The sequence below is a fragment of the Humulus lupulus genome, chromosome 4, assembly GCF_963169125.1.
Source record: "Humulus lupulus chromosome 4, drHumLupu1.1, whole genome shotgun sequence".
Taxonomy (NCBI): domain Eukaryota; kingdom Viridiplantae; phylum Streptophyta; class Magnoliopsida; order Rosales; family Cannabaceae; genus Humulus; species Humulus lupulus.
Window position 1 is genome coordinate 223292116 of NC_084796.1, and position 17635 is coordinate 223309750.

At 33.7% G+C, this 17635-nt stretch overlaps 1 protein-coding gene and 1 long non-coding RNA gene across 2 annotated transcripts; one reads left to right on the forward strand and one right to left on the reverse strand.

Annotated features, from left to right (window-relative positions):
- Nucleotides 1-5563: 5563 nt before the first annotated feature.
- Nucleotides 5564-6086, reverse strand: LOC133832937 (uncharacterized). The gene is made up of 2 exons (XM_062263211.1): nt 6017-6086; nt 5564-5895 (listed from the first exon to the last, which is right to left on the reverse strand). Exons 1-2 carry the CDS (start codon nt 6084-6086, stop codon nt 5564-5566), a joined length of 402 nt encoding a protein of 133 aa, XP_062119195.1.
- A 1319-nt stretch (nt 6087-7405) lies between these two features.
- LOC133829422 (uncharacterized) lies at nt 7406-8450 on the forward strand. The gene is made up of 2 exons (XR_009891763.1): nt 7406-7836; nt 7934-8450. It is a non-coding gene; the product is annotated as an uncharacterized LOC133829422 (long non-coding RNA).
- Nucleotides 8451-17635: the final 9185 nt, after the last annotated feature.

Genomic DNA, 17635 nt, shown 5'->3' on the forward strand with positions numbered 1-17635 from the left:
TATGGATAAATATTGGGGAATGAATTGTAATGGGATATGATTATTTTTTGTAATTTGGTGTATTGCAATGAAGAGTATAAAGGATGAGAATTGAAAAAAAAAACAAAATAAAAGAAATTTGAAAATCCAAGCTACACTCTTGTTTTGCTTTCACAAGAACATGTTTGGGGGAGTTTAGTTTGAAAAAAAAAATGATCAAGTGAAATAAGTGTTTCTCAACCTTTACTTGGGTTCATATGGGGTTTTCTTTCGGTGAATTGTTGGTTTGTAAGTTCATATGCTTATGGTAATTTGGAGCCTAAATGACATATATCTACCCATTGCCTAAGCCTTTTGTTATGAGCTTAAATTCCTAATGATTCTTGCGCATATTTTGTCTACATTAGTGGAGGGTGGTGAACCACGCAAGCATATGGATTATTGGTTTGATGGAGAGCTTTGGGATGCATACATAGATTAAATTGTTGAGTAATTTTTATGATTATGGTTGAATAGGCACTCTTGGGATCGAAACAGATTGTTGATGTGGTTTAACTGAAATTCTAGATCGTTTAAGAAATCAGAATTTTGGACTTTTGTGTGAGATTTTCTTAATGTTAGGCTAATTCAGTGTTGTTGACTTGATTCATAAGTTTGTGTCATCTGTGTTTTTGAGTTTTCTAGTTTTGTGAGTTTAGTGTGAGTCTTTACTCGAGGGCGAGTAAATGATAAGTTTGGGGGAGTTTGTTGAGTCTAGTTTTGTGTTGTGTTTAGGTTGTGTTTTAGGTAGCTTTTATTAATCTTTTTAGTTGTTTAGTGCAGTATTATGTTTTGTTTTTGCATGTTTTCATGTTCTAGCTTATAAATAAAGGAAAAGAACAATTTGAGCAAATTGGCAGAAAAATGATGAAAAATTGGCTTTTTGGTGTTGATTTCGTGAAAGATGAATCCTCAAGCAATTTTATGGCTTCAGTGAATTTTCGAGACCAAAAGCACAAAAATTGAAGAAATTGTTAAGGGTCACGGTGCTATGATGCTGATCCACGGTCCGGTCCAAGGCAGAAAGCATGTTTTTTAGAAAATGGACATGAGCCGCATCGCAAGAACAGAGGGCCGCAGCGTGGCTAACTTTGTCTGCCTAGAAAATTGACACGGGCCACGACTCTGAAGAGGTTCGACTGCAGGGCGCTTAACAAACACACGAAGCCTAAATTGACACGGGCCGCAACACTTGAAATGTTGGGCCGCGACCCGCATTGCTTCTGAAGAAAAAATTAGGTTTTAAACCTACTTTCGAGAGGAGAGAAGTAGACTTTTGGGGACGACGATTTTGGGAGCAAGGAATACATCGTGGAGCATCTCCATTCACTCTCTAGAGTTCTTTTTCTTTTACCTTAGAATTCTATGTTGTTTTTCATTGTTTTTTATGTTTAGAATGATGATTATGAACTAAATTTTGTTTCTAGGGTTTTAATGTAATCACTTGGATCTTTGTTATTTTCTATGTGGATTTCATGATTCTTTCTTCACTTCTATTCTAAATTATTTGATCTGTTCTTAATGCCTGTAAATGCTTGATCACCATTTGCATTATTTATGATTTTGATTTGAAATTTGAAAAGTGAGAATTGATTATGCTATGATTGAATAATCACAATTTTCATATTGGATGAAAATACCTATATGAATTGTGTAGTTTTAGGATTATTGTGTTCAATGTCTTTTATGTGTTGGAATTTATCACAGGAATGTAGAAAATTCACATGTAAATTTAGTTTTTTGTTTCTTGAAAAAGAGTAAGAATCGTATTTGTTAATTCGCTATTAGTTTAGGAAGAAGAACTGTGAAGTCTGATTAGCAAAATAATAAAGTGAATAGTTGATGAAATTAAAATCCCCAGTTCTTTATTTTTGAAGTTTTTACAATTATTTGCTTTATTTCATAGTGTTATTTTATGTTTATTGCCTTTATTACTTTAATATCTTTGAAACCAATTTATTGTTGACCAAATAGAAATAGAAAATTAATTTGTTGGTAATTAGTAAATCAATCTCCGTGGGAACGATCTTTATTTATCATTGTATTACTTGTGTCGATTACGTATACTTGCGTATTAATTTTAGCGAACAGTCTCGACAACTTGTCTTGCCATCTCCTCATTTAGGCGCGTTGCCTCGGCTAACTGTTCATGCAACCTCCGATTTTCGAGTTCAACTACTGGCACATATATCTCCAGATTATAATAATCCTGCTCATTAGTTCTATAACTTTGACTAGGCCTTCCTCTGGGGGACGATGATGCACTCCCTTCATCGAGACTCCAGCCCACGACTGGTTGTTTGCCAGGCCTTCGAGGATGCTTCTCAGTACGTGAAGTAGTTTCCTCGGGGATTTGGGGAAGTGGTCGCCCACTGGTTCCAAGAATGTTCAGGGCACCCATTGTTACTAAGCAGGAAGCTTTATACTAAACGGCAGGAAGAATTGCTTAATGCTCTCAACGAAAGCACCAAATTATTGACGCTGTTTTTCGTCAACTTAATTATGTAGAGAAATTAAACAATTAATCATGAAGAAAAGAAAAGAAATAGATTTTTCACATGGTTCAACAGTTAAAATCTATCTACGTCCATGGATCACTTTTATTAACTTGTCTGCATTAAATCTTTAGGAAGGAGCAATTTCACAGAGCGTTTCTTAGTACAAAGTTGTGCATGAGTACAAATGACCAGATCTTGGTTACAAGAATATCTTCCCACAAGTTTAGGGAGGTTATAACATGTATTCAATACTTAAATTCAAATGAATATTTGAATATTAATGCAATCAAAATGCCTTATTTCAATAAATATCCCATAAAATAGGGATTTAATACAGGGTTTTAACTAATCCCAAAGAAATAGAAATTTCCTAACAACTCGAGCCTACCACTCATGCTCGAGCGCTGATGTCATAGCTCTGGAACTACGTGACGATTTGTACAAGTATAATGCTAACACTCGTTAATCCTGAGCTTACTCTTTACGAACCTACATTTCGATGTTGTTTATTCATTCTCGAAATTTGGGTGTAATAGTGTAGTTTTTCAATCGTAAAACCAACAAAAACTTGCAACAAATACACATAAACACAGTATGCTTCATACTAAAACAAAATCCAATCAATTATGCTAAACATATCTCAAAATTCATTAAACATATTCATGCATGAAAATATTGATTACCAAGGCTTTGAGGCTAGTTGTTAGGGAATATATTTTACAGGATCATAAATATTTTAATGTATGTTTTATATATTAAACAAATGAACATATAAAACAACCTAGAAACATGTTTCTAATGAATTTCATAAAGTAAATCAAATAACAGAGTTTAAGAATCTTACTTTTACATAAAGAATATTGAGACTCCTTCCTTCACGTTCTCTAACTCTTGTTCCTTTCTGCCGTAGAGTAATAACAAGAGAGTGAACTGGATCTTCAAACTACACAGTCTTTCACAATTTCCTTTGATCACCTAGACTAGGGTAGGCAATTCTCAACACATGAGATGAGAAAATTATGGAGAAGAAGAGAGTAGTGATGGGCGGCCACAATAGGTCTCTTTTGAGTCTAGGTTTTTTCTTTTTTTCAACATTAGCCCTTAACCTGAAAACCCTAGACTTAAGTACTTATTTATAGAAAAATTTTAGGGTTAATTCAATTTAATTAAAATAATAGATAAAAATCCCTATATGGCTGAATACTAGATATTTTGCCAAGCTTTGAGATTTTTTCATTATTAAATTCAAAGCATAAAATTCTTTAAATTCAAATACTATTATTTTCTATAATTATATAATAAAACAAAACTCTTATTAATTAATTAAATAAATATAATATAGATATATATATATTATAAACTCATTTCGTTATAAACAAAATATGTATTAAAACTTTATATATATAATTATAATTATATTTAAAAAATAATTAATTAATTAAATCATTTATTCAAATTAACTCATTATAATTTGAACTTTGATTTAATACCATTTATCAATTTGACACCAACTTGTCATAATTGATAAATTTTCCCAATATTCTATTTTCTTCTCTAAATTCCACATCTTAGTAAAATTGTCCAAAATTTGACACAAAGCAATTTTGACAATCCTAATTGATAATTAAATCAATTAATATAGACTATCTAGATGATTTAATCAAAGTCATTGTGGGGACCATGGACCCATGAATTCAAGCTCCAATAAGTTACTGTAAAATTATTATCGAATAATTTCACTACTTTATTAATTCCTTGTGACTCCACTAAAGACTCAAAATTGCACTCTTGAACTCATAGAACATTGTAAACTTAAAGTAAATACGTTATCCATTGTTATAGCCATAATTTATCATTCAATCCTCTATAGATGATTTACAACTGAGTTGGGTGCAAATTACCATTTTACCCCTCATTATATTTTATCCTTAAACACCACTAAGATCCTTGTAAATGATATTTCCACGAACTTTAATCACAGAAGTGAGTACTCAATCATTTAACGCGTTGAACTAAGCTATAAGATGATCATCATTCACTTCTTGGTAGAAGCTATAGATGTTCATATCTATGATTAACACTCCCACTCAATTATACTACAAAGTCCTCAAGATGTAAGTATGGGCTAGTCCATAGGGTAAGCTGGTAATAGAAAAATCAAATGCCTTGAATAATACAATCAATTAGAAAACTAACCATTCAGAATTGAGATTGAATTGACCTATGGTCAACTTTATGATATGACTATATTAGATAATAACGATATATTTACTTATCTATCTAAAGTCAATATCAGTTCAGCCCAATGTAACAAATACATCCGATCTTATCTACTTTGCTAATGTTCTGGAAATGACAGAACACTACAATGTGTAAGTAAATCATATCGTAGATTGGCAAGTCAATGTAAATCCTGTGCACTAGCTAATCTTATGACTAACTTATTTTGAACATATAATCATATTTATATTCCACTAAGATTACGTCACTAAAAATATGATTAGCTATATGCTCAGGATTTAATAGAAGTTTATATTGAACAAATAATCATGAAAATAAAACATGTGAGCAAAGTCATTGACCAAGTCAAAAATGATTTCTTATTCTTTTATTGATAATAAAATGAGATTTCAAAGAAATTGAGTGTTAATTAGGGCATAAAACCCCAAAAACTTTGGCATTTGTCACACATTTTAGCATATTGCCCTACTTCGATCATAATATATGCCCAATAATATTCGGCAGTCAGAGCCTTATGCGCAAGGCTTCGCCTCCCTAAATGGTTGCCGCACATCCCTTTGTGGATTTGTTCGACCAACTTATTAGCTTCATTTGGCCTTAGACATTTTAAGTATGGGTCACTAAAAGATCTTCGATATAATTGATCATTGATCAACTTGTAACACACAAATTTCTCCCTCAAACTCCTAGCTTCATCTCTATCCGTGGGAAATGTCCCTTCCTTTATGTATCTTACAATTGGATCCATCCAACATTCACTTGGTTGTGCTAAGGATGATTGACAACTTGTGGGTACACTTGCCTGATCAAGCTTTCTTTGCTAAGTCATCTGCACGATGATTCATTTCTCTCAAAATTTTTATGAGCTCGGATTGCATGAATTCAGCTCGTAAATGCTTGACAATATTAAAATACGTGGCCATTCTTGGCTCCTTGACATCAAAATTGCCACTGACTTTCTTGGTTACCAATTTTGAGTCTGCTCTAACCCTGAGCCATTCGATACCCAAGCTGCTTGCCATTTCCAATCTGTATATCAATGCCTCGTATTCTACTTCATTATTGGTCACCTTTTCATTTAATTCTAGGGCTTCTTCAACCCTCAGGCCGGATGGGGCTACTAACACCACACCTATACCTGCTAAATTAGCATTTATTGACTCATCTATGCTCATCACCCATGCAAAATCTTCTTTCGCGAGTGGGACCTCATATTCAATTCTGCCTTGGAATGAATTAATTTCCACTAGGAAATCTACCAGCACCTGCCCTTTCTTTGATTTTCGCAGTGCCAACCTCACGTCTTATGGGGAGAGATTGATTGCCCATTTTGACATTTGTCTAGATAAACAAGGTTTCGCCAAGATTTGCTTAAGTGGAAACTCAGTTAGCACAGTCACTACATGTGTCTCGAAGTATTGTCTTAATTGTTTCTTAGCTGTCATAAGCGCTAATACCAATTTCTCTAAAGTGTATAGCGCGATTCTGCATCTAGCATCATCTTGCTTGCATAGAAGATTGGTTTATGCTTCCCTTCCACCTCTTTGAACAGCATTGCACTCACTGCAATTGCTGACACTGCTAAGTACATAAACAGTTCTTCATCTTGCTCTGAGGCGCTCAACACTAGTGGTGAACTCAGATAGTTTTTCAATCCTTCAAATGCGCTGTGCTGCTCATCTCCCCATAAAGATTACAAATTATTTTTTATGCATTGAAAGAAAGGTTCACATCGCTTTGACATCCGTGAAATTAACCGGCTTAATGCAGCAGTTTTGCCTATGATTTTTTGCACATCTCGCACGGTGTGTGGCTCATTGACTTCAGATAAAGTTGAAATTTGTGTTGGATTTGCTCCAATTCCTTTTTTACTTGCAATGTGACCCAAGAAATGCCTAGAAGAGACTCTGAACGAGCACTTTGTTTGGTTCAATTTCATGTTATATTTGTTCAACACATCAAAGCATTCATCCAAATGTTTCAAATGATCAACTTCTATTTTGGACTTTACGACCATATTATCAATATAGACTTCCATTATTCACCCCAGCTATTGAACAAAGATTTTGTTCATAAGTCTCTGATATGTTGCACCAGCGTTGCGCAACCCAAAGAGCATCACCCTATATCAATATAATCCTCACTCAATTTTGAACACTATATGTATTCGGTCTTCTTCCGCCATTGGGATATGTTTATAACCATACTAAGCATCTATAAAGCTCATATGTTCGTACCCAGTAGTGGCATCCACCATCTGTTCTATTATGGGAAACGGGAAGTTGTCCATCTGGCAAGATTGGTTCAAATTGCTGAAATTGGTTCAGACTCATTACTTCCCATTTTTCTTTTGCACGACTACGAGGTTTGACGTCTAGGATGGGTACAAACACTCCTCGATTTATCCTATTTGTAATAAGAATTCCACTTCTTTGTTAATGACTTGATTTATCTCCAAAGAAAATCGTCTTTGTCTCTACTTTACAACTGGAAACTGCTTATTAATGTTCAACTGATGCATCATAATTGTGGGATCTATCCCCACCATATCCTTTGATGTCCATGAAAATGTGGACATGTGTTTTTGCCAGAAATTCTATCAACAAACGTTTTCGCTCACCACTCATTTTGGCACTTACCAACACAATTTTTTTCAGTGCATCCATCATCTAGTTGTACTTCTTCTAACTTATCAACAGTTGATTGTGGTTCTGCGCATTCTTCTTCATCTTTTAAGGCTTTTAAATAGGCTGGTAACTTGCCCTTTAATTTCTATTCTTCCTTTTTCACCGTTTCTTCCCTTTTTTTCCACTTGTCTCACTTCCCTCAACAAGACACAACATTTTTTGGCATCCCTTTATGTTGATAGTGTAAGTTCTGCATGGTGATTGACACCTTAACCCTTGATGCAGGGTTGAAGCTACCCCTTGCATTCTGTGCACCCATGACCTTCCCATGAGGGAATTGCACTGGGGTGCGCTCGGCTGCTGTTACGTTCAATCAATTGCTCCTTTTGGTACCATGTTTGTGCTATTAAATGAGAGGATATGGAAAATGGATGCCCTCAGGCTTTCTTCTGGTATCTCCATGGATTTAAAATCATCATAAAAGAGAAGCTCTGTATTACTTCCTCCATCTACCAATACTCTGCCTAACTGACAATTTTCTATTTGCAGCTTAATCACTAGTGCATCATCATGGGGCAGGTTCACTTTCTTCAAATCATCTTCAGTGAAGGTAATCGGGTGTGCTGGGAAATATCGTTCAGCCTGATTCACGTAATTAACTGAATGATGTAGATAACACATTCTCTTTACACTTTCTTCGGTCCTTTTCTCAAATTTCATCTTTGTTTCTCTTTCTATTGAGGGTTTTGCGTACCCAAATATCATATGGATTTGTTTTAACTGTTGTTGAGGTTGCTCTTCTATTACTACTTGTGGCTGCGCATTTGGTTCAACTACTGCTTGAGTGGGTGACTTTGGCGATGCTTGATGTTGTGTTGTTATATTCTGAGTAGTTTTGATATACTGGGACAACCCTTCCATTCTTAAGATGCATTGCACTTGGTTGTTCAATGATCTACATTCCGTTAACGTATGGCCCACATCTTTGTGGAACACACAATATTTGGTATGATCTCCCCATTTTACTGGTTAGGTTATTTTAAATGGCTCCCTCCAATTTGGTTTATCTTTATTTCGTTGTAAATTTGATCAACTGATATTGTGGCTTCTATGTGCGAGTATTTTATGTCATTTTATTCTCTCAAGCATTTTGGACCATTCTTGCTTCTCGTGAGGGATTTCTCTACTCTTCTTTTGTCCCTCTTATCGCGTAGAGGAGGATTTCCTTCAGTGAGTTTTGTAATCAACGATGTGCGCCTTGCCTCTTCTTCCCTTATCTCCAATATGTTAAACACCCCTTCTGCTTTTATTTGTACATTAGTGAAATCTCTTGGGGGATTTAGGTAAATTTGTTCAATCAACAACGACCCTTTTTGCACGCTTTCCCTGAACAAATTCATTGCTATTGTCTTGTCCACATTATTGATCTAGTGCACCAACTTCAAATATCGCTTCAAATACATGCGGGGGTGCTCATTTACTCTATGTTGCATATAGTATAGATCTCCCATTGTTTTTGGTGTTTTAGTATTTCCACCATACAGCTATACAAATAACTCACCTAACTCCACAAAGGAATTCACTGACTTTGGTTTCAACGGTTTGAACCATCGCAGTGCCGGTCCCACCAAAGTGGTTGCGAAGGCTCTGCACTGCATCACTTTGTTTTTTGTTTCCATCACCATCTTTTGCTAAAACTATAAGATATAGTTTGATAGATCTGTGCTTCCATCAAATTGAGAAAAAATTGGCACTACAAAGTCTTTTGGTTTCGGTTCGCTAACTATCTAGTCAGTGAATGGTGACTTAAAAATACTTTTGATTGCTTCATTGGCCATATCCATCGAACTTTGAGCACTCACGATATTCACCTTATCAAGAACTTCTTTCATCATTTGTTCCTTCCCATTAGATTGTATTATAGGTGTCGATAGTGAATGTCAAATTTGTGATTGTTTTTTAGCAATTGGTGTCCCCATCTTTTTTGTAGTGTGCGTATCACTTTGGTCTTTCTCTTTTTGTGACGATCTCTGCCCTTCCTCGTCATAGATCTTCGGGATGTCTTCTTCTACTTTAGGCAGTTTTGGGTTTACTTCCAGATAAGTTTCATCGATAGCTCCTACTGTGATGGCCTTGGTTCACCCTTGATGGCTCTCTTTATCTTTCCTCATCAAGGTCAACTCTGCCATTAATTTGGCTTGTTGCGCGACCATTTCTTCTATTCGTTTTTGATGTCGATCTTCTGCCTGCTACCCTCATTTTTCGAATTACCGGAATCTAGCATCATCTTGCTTTTTCATTTGTTGCATAAACTACATTACTTTATGTAACTCTTGCATTTAGTCCACTTGTGACGACTGGCTTGCATCTTCTTATAGTTGTGTTTTCGATCACGACATCCTCTTTTCTTTACTAGTTACCATTCAATTCTGGAAAAGACACCAAAATCAATTGTTATTCTAAATTATATATATTTTTTATTGATCTTTATTATGGTTGCACATCGCTTTCTTGTTTGTTTCCCACAGACGGCGCCAATTACTCTTGTCAAAATCTTCCACATGAATTTTCTGTGCTTGTGAATTTCAGATTACCAGACTGCTGATGTTGATCACTATTAGTTTACGCATTCCATTGGATTAACCAATGGCATAAATACGTTCTTCCATGGAATGAGTAGAAAAAATATAAGGAGTGTACTAACAAAAGACACTTCGATGCTTAAGTCAGTACAATGTTCCTTCTCTCAATCCTCAATCTTAACAAACTTTTACTAGTTTAAAGTCCGGTGGTCCCAAATATGGTCTCCCATCTTCTATTTACAGAAAAATAATAAAGAGTGAGGTTAGGGGAACTTATCCTAATTGGTCCACGTGTTAAATTTCACTTACTCTTTTTTTTTTTATCTTTTTTTCTTATCTATTCTTTGAGCTCAAGTGCTCACCAATTTTTCGTTCATATGATTCAGAGCTTATCTGTTCGTTTTTGTGCATAGGCTCAAAACTCAACAATCTACTCAATAACTTTAGCTTAGAACTCATATCTATATTCAATAATTTGAGCTCATCGATCTATTCAATCATTTGAGCTCAGAGCTCATCAATTTGTTCAATTATTTGAGCTCAGAGCTCATCAATCTATTCAATCATTTGAGCTCAGAGTTCATCAATCTGTTCAATCATTTGAGCTCAGAGCTCATCAATCTGTTCAATCATTTGAGCTCAGAGCTCATCAATCTGTTCAATCATTTGAGTTCAGAGCCCATCAATCTATTCAATCATTTAAGCTTAGAGCTCATAAATCTGTTCAATCATTTGAGCTAAGATCTCATCGATCTATTCAATCATTTGAGCTCAGAGCTCATTGATCTATTCAATCATTTGAGCTCAGAGCCCATCAATCTATTCAATCATTTGAGCTCAGAGCTCATTCGTCAAACATACTTTGTCGAGTTCATATTTTATTTGTGAAAAACAGTCATTTTGTGCTCAGACATTGTTAACCTTTATTTTCATTTCTAAAAGAGTCTTCACTTTTCCCATCTTTCAATTAATGAATTATGCCACATCAACTAGCTCAAAATTATTTCCATACAGTAACAAGACCATTAAATATTGTAACATGAACAACTCAAAATTACAATCTAGTCATTCAAATTAGGAACAGGTAATTTTAATTCTAACTAAGCAAACTTAACCCAATAAGTGCCCACATTTTTTGTCAACAGCAAAAATATTGCAAGACAACGAATAAGACAAATGATTTTTTGCATAGTTCGGGTGTTAATGAACCCTATGTTATGTTTAGGAGACAATTTTATTATTAAGGTCTAAGGCTCTAAGCTCTTTAGAATTAGAAGGTTGGGCTATATATTGAGTATTCAGTAAGACTTTTTAGTGCATAATTCGATAGAGTATCAGGATGTAGAGAGCTTATTTATACAATTTAAATCCCATTGAAATCAAGATTATAGATTTTAATATCCATCTTAAAAAAAATTATATGTTTTATACTTGTGTAATTAGTTGATTTTGCGCTCAGCTGTATGAGTGGATCACCTAGTTTAGTCTTTTAAATTATAGTCAAGTTTGGGAGTAAATAAATTATTTATGAATTTCAATAGTTTATATATCTATCTTGGTTAAATAATTTATTTAGTAGAGTTTGAGAATTATTAACTTAGAGTGAGAACAAACTAATAAATTATAAATAAGTATGTATTGTTTTCATAATTTTAGAGAATTAAAAAGAGAATAATACTAATTTATAAGGGCTCATCTATTTCTCATTCTTATACATTTCGGCCAAATGAGAGAAAAGTTAAGGGAAAACTAAGGTTCAATCAACACCATCAAAAGGAGAGAGAATAGGGTTAAGCTAGGGCAAGAAGGAGAACACAATAAGAAAGATAGATGGTTCAGCCACAAGGGTGAGGAAAAGCCTAGGGTTTGACCAAGGTTTATCTTTCTATTCTGTCTTGATTAAAGGGTTAGGATTAATGATGATTGTAACATCCTACTAATACAGAAAATATATAATGTTGAAATGAAATCTTTCATTTAAAAAGTTCCTTTAAAATTTATATAAAAAATAAAAGAAAAATAAAAAACTTTTGAAAGTATGCGCATACTTAAATTATTACAACCAACTTAACAAAATAAATATCCAGAGTGAGCTTTAAGTTCATAAAGTCTTAACAAAATATTTAACAAGTCTCTGACTTTCTACGGTCAGACCATAGGTACACTTCGGCAAAACCGACTCTAGCTCTCACTATTCCATCTTGTCTTTGAACTTACTGATTAGTGCTAAAAAATACACATTTATTATTTAAAAATGTCAAAATAAATTGAGTTTTAATTAATATTTTGTGGAATTAATTTTGTATATTGTGAATTTGAAAATATTTAGTTTTCATTTTTTTTTGCTTTGTAGAAAAATGTGGTATTTTTCAAAAGAAAATAAATTAATTGGCAAAAGCGAACAACCCAAAGGAGAATCCAAGCCCATGCAACAACCTATATCTTTTCAATTCAAGAGTAGGACCTAATACTTATTATTTAGTAATTAAATATCAGATTTCTTAGAAAAGAAGACTAAATATTATTTTCATTTTATTTATTCCAACTAAAAGTAAATTAATTCTAATTAAATTACATTTTTGTCCCTGGACAATTTTGGGTAACTAGAATATTATAAATAGGTGGAGCTTGTCCACGCATAGGAAATCGTCTATCTTCTTTCTCTTCTAATTTCTTATAGTGTAAATTTTAGTATTTTTATTTTATTTCATGTTTTGTAGGCTAGGCTAAAGTTCTTGGTAGGTTTAGAGAAGAACTTATATGTGTAGTGATTTTATTTGGATTATAGATTTGAATTAAATCCTTTTTTTCTATCTTTACTCTTATAAAGATAATTAACTAATTTAATTAATCTTAAAATAAAACTCATAAATTATAACATATTTTAATTATTCAATTTAAATCATATTTAAAAAGAATAATTAAATAAAAAAATTAATTTGAAATTCAAAATTCAAATCTCAAGGACAGGAATCCCTGAAAGTGGTGCCACATACTCACTGTGCAGTGAGTGTGGCGTGAGCCACTCTCTCTCCTTCCTTGTTTTTCTCATTTATCTGATTAATTAATATTTAAGACAATATATTTATCCCAAAATATATGCTAGTTATTTCAAAATTAACTTTATCTTAAAGTATCAGTTTTAAATAAATAGATAAATATCTTATAATAAGATAATTATTAATCTCTCTTTATATTAATCCAAACATGATAGTTTATCAAAGTAAAAAGTATATAGTTAAATAATTAATTAATTCACAATGAATAAATTGTCCATAATTATCACATAATTATTTTCTTGCCTTGGAAAATTAATTCCCTTGCAATTTAGTCATTCTCTCTACAAATATTTCTTATGACATCCTTACACTTGACTATGCAGGACAGATGTGACCTGGGACCATGAACCTATAATACGAAGCTCCAATAAACCAGATTATTAATCAAACTCTTTAATCTAATAATCTTATTTATCAATTCTATGATTACTCCACTATAAATATGGAATTACACTCTAAGTATTTATAGAATTATATTTACAGAGTTTTATTTGTAGTCCATCGATATAATCAATAAATGTAGGTTTGTCCTCCAATTATTGGTTCGTTAATTAGAGCTGGTCAAAATTACCGGTTTACCCTTCTAATTACCTCTTGTTCCTTAAGTACCATTAATTCACTAGCGAATAATTAATCTATAACAAATTATAGATTTGAGCTCAATAACTATTTAGTTATAGAATTAACCCTTAAGGGAACCAATATTCGATCCGTTAAGAAAGTATGGATTCCATTATTATAAATCATGTTCCCACCCATTCATGATATTGAATCTCCAAAACAAAAGTCACTAGCCTCATTATACTAAGAAACCTTAACGAGTGAATCAAAAGATCCAATAAGCAAAACACAGGAGTTCATGATTACTCATGATTTAGACTGATCTACAAATGATCATCTATTATGATAAAAATTAAATCTTTATGGAAAACAGTAAGTTTATAAAGATAATTAATTCATATCGGTCCTGCCATATATAATTTCTATTATATATAGTACCTTGACCAAGATGTCTATCCACATCAGTAATCCGAATCTAAATTACTTGCATCCTGTATGCTTAGTAAACTGTACTAGTAACCATTCATTAAAGATTCCTTTCTTTAATATGTTATTGACTATTTTATTCATTGTATATAATCTTAATTCTCTCATACTAATACAAGATAATATCATCATAAATGAATATGTAATTTTCTTAATATTCATATAAATTATTCAAACAATAATTATAACATTCAAATATAATAAAATTATATTTTTATTTAAATCAATAAAATGTCTTTACATGCTTTTAGGGCATAAATCCTAACAATCTCCCATTTTCTCTCAAAGTAAGTGAGGCATCCCCCTTAATTCCATGTTACGTACATGACCCATAAACGACTTTGCAGGAAGTGTCTTGGTAAACGAGTCCGCTAGGTTTTGTTCTGAAACTAATTTCATAACAGTCACATCACCTCAGTGCACAATCTCTCTAACCAAATGGTATTTTCTTTTTATATGATTTCCTCTCTCGTGGCTTCTGGGTTCCTTAGAGTTAGCTACTGCTCCATTGTTGTCACATTATAGGATTGGTGGCTTCTCCATATATGGAATTACTTCCAGATCACTGTAGAACTTTCTAAGCCAAACTGCTTTCTTAGCTACTTTACAAGCCACTATATACTTGACTTCCATGGTTGAATATGCAATACTGGATTGTTTAATACTTTGCTCGTATGTTCCCGTGCACTCAGCAATAATATCCGCCAGTGCCTGCCCCTTGATGGAAGTCCTCTGGTTGTAAGTGATGTCGAATTGACTAAGTTCGACCATGCACTTGGGAAGTCTCCCGGAGGACTCTGATTTCTGGAGGACTTGTCAGGATTTGCCTCTATTCCCCAGGGGCTGGCTATGAATCCTAGAAACTTCCTGGAGGCATTTCGAAAAGTGCACTTTTGGGGATTCAACTTCATCTCAAATCTACGGAGGACCAAGAATACTTCCGCAAGATCTTTCACGTGGTCGGAGGTTGTCCTGAACTTCTAATAAAAGTATTTTGGATGTTATATTTGTTATCCTTTTGCACTTAGATAATGCTAATTTCTAGTGTTTTTAGGTGTTCTTAGCTTTGTTTTACGAGTCTTTGATTTTTAAGCCATTAAATATTTTACAAGGTATTATTGATGAATTTGATGTATTTTTATGGTTAGGAATTAATGGGTGATGATAGGACTCAAGAAAATTAAGTTTGGGACAAGTTTGAAGTGTTTTAGAAATTCCCAAACCCGAGGTTCGAGCTTAAAGTCGAAGATTTCGAAGAAAAAAAACACACATACTGAAAAGGCCCGTGGCCATGGCCAGCCTTAATCCAGGCCGCGGCCTAGGAGTCAGGGAGTAGTGGCCACGACCACCATAAACTCCAGGTCCCGGTCAGTGCGTAAAGTTTTACTATTGTTGGTGGTGTTCCAAAGTATCTTTGGCATTATCAGTTGAATCATGTGGCTCGTGCTTGGGTGCATTTTGTGAGCACACGATTGATGCCGACTGCTGACATGTCAGATATTAATAAGGAGAGGTTGTTATTGGTGTATGAAATTATTGGTCTGGTCTGGGCCGAATTATTAGGAAAAGCATGAAAGATATTAGCATGTTGACTACTATGGTAGGATTAGGGCATGGCTCATTCATCACTGATTTATGCCGTACGTATGATGTTGTTATGAGTGGAAGTGACGTAGTTAGGAAGCCTATGTCTGCAATTTCTAAAAATAGGGTGCTTAATTATGAGCCACCTTCCTTAGAAGCACTACCACCTCGACAGAGTTCCACTGATAAGAGACGAAGGGGTAATGATGAAGAAGATGAGGATATTGCAGCAGAATTAGAGGGTGATCTTCTTGAGGAGCTTAGGCATAAGGTACCAGTTGCATAACCACCTGTTCAGCCTGAAGCTGTTACTTTTGATCCATATATGCAGATGATGCAGAACCAATTCAACTATTTGGTTCAACATAATAATTATCAGATTGCTCAAAATCAACATATGCAGCAGTATTTGGCGCAACAAAGTGAGTATCAAATTGCTCATGTGGACCAACTCAATGTGTTGGTGAATCAGTGGTCTCTTCACAACAATGAGGACGTAGCCCCATTCCAACTGCCATCTTAGTTTTTTCCTTATCAACCGCCGCCGCCTCCACCATTTTGAATGTTTATGGTAAGTTTCTTTTCCTTTACTATTATTTAAAAAAAAAATTTGGGGACAATGTTTAGATTAAGTTTAGGGGAAGATATTTATTATTGTTTGTTTTGTTTGTGTTGTCTTGTATTATGTTGATTATGTTTGTTTTGTGTTAGTTGTGTTTTGTTTAGGTTGTTTAGGGTGTCAATTGAATCAAGTTGACAATGATTAGCCAATGATAATATGTTTGAATGATGAGCTGTATAAATTGAATGGGAATAAAACTGTAAAAAATTAGTGTGCTTGGTTGAATATTTTTTTCTATTTTTAATTAAACATTTAAATAATTGAGAGCTTAATCATGATTTTGATAAATTTTGTGTGATTGAATAAAATTTATGCTTGCTGAATTTAAAATAAGAAGGGAAGATTGAAATTGGTTTATCCTAGAACTTGTTTGCTTGCTTTTTGAGGCAAAATCCTAGATGATGTATGCCTAGAAAAATGATTTAGGCATTTCTTTGGACTGTTTGAGCCTTTCAAGTTAACCCTTAATTGTTGGAATCTTTAGTTACCCATTTTTTTGAGCCTAAATTGATTCTTTTATTGATTGACATTCGTTTTGAGCTTATAACATAAGAACCTAACTATTATTTTTCTTTCCCTTTAATGTACCATGAGCATAGGAACAATAATTGGGATTGATTTGTAATGGGGGGGGGGGGGGGGGGGGTTATGTATGACAAGTTGTGTCAATGATGAAGAAAATATATTTTGAGAGAAATAAGAGAAAAGTAAAAAAAAAAAAATGTTGAGAAATCATTACACTCCAAATAATAATATCAAGGAATAAGTTTGGGGGAGTGTAATGTCATTAAAAAAAAACATTCAATGATTATGCGATTTCTCTCAAAATGATAAGATATTGGGAACTTTGGGGTTGGTTTTGTGGTTTGTAATAAGGGTTGAATTGGTTGGTTAGTGTTCGTGGCACATTTTGAGCTTAAATGACTTTCTCATCTACCTGTACCTAAGCCATTCAATTATAAGCTTGAAAAGACCTATTGATTTTTGAGCATGTTTTGTCTAAATTAGTGGAGATTAGCGAGTATAGCAAGCCTATGGAATATTGTTTTGGTTGTTGGATTGAAGTGGAAATTTAGTGAGCATAAATGAATTCAATTACATGTTATTTGTTAATTATGATTTTGAGATTTGTTATTTTTGTTGTTTAATTGAATGGAATAAATGTTTTAACTGAAATTCTGGATTATAAGTTGAGTTCCTTGAAGATTATATAAGTGAGTTGTTTGTCATAGCTTGAGGCTTAGTATTGTTGTTGGCTTGATTCAGCTGTGTGTGTATGTGTGTGTGTGTTTGTGTTCCGTTCATTAGTCGAGTGGTTTGTTTTGTTTTACTCGGGGACGAGTAAAAGTCAAGTTTG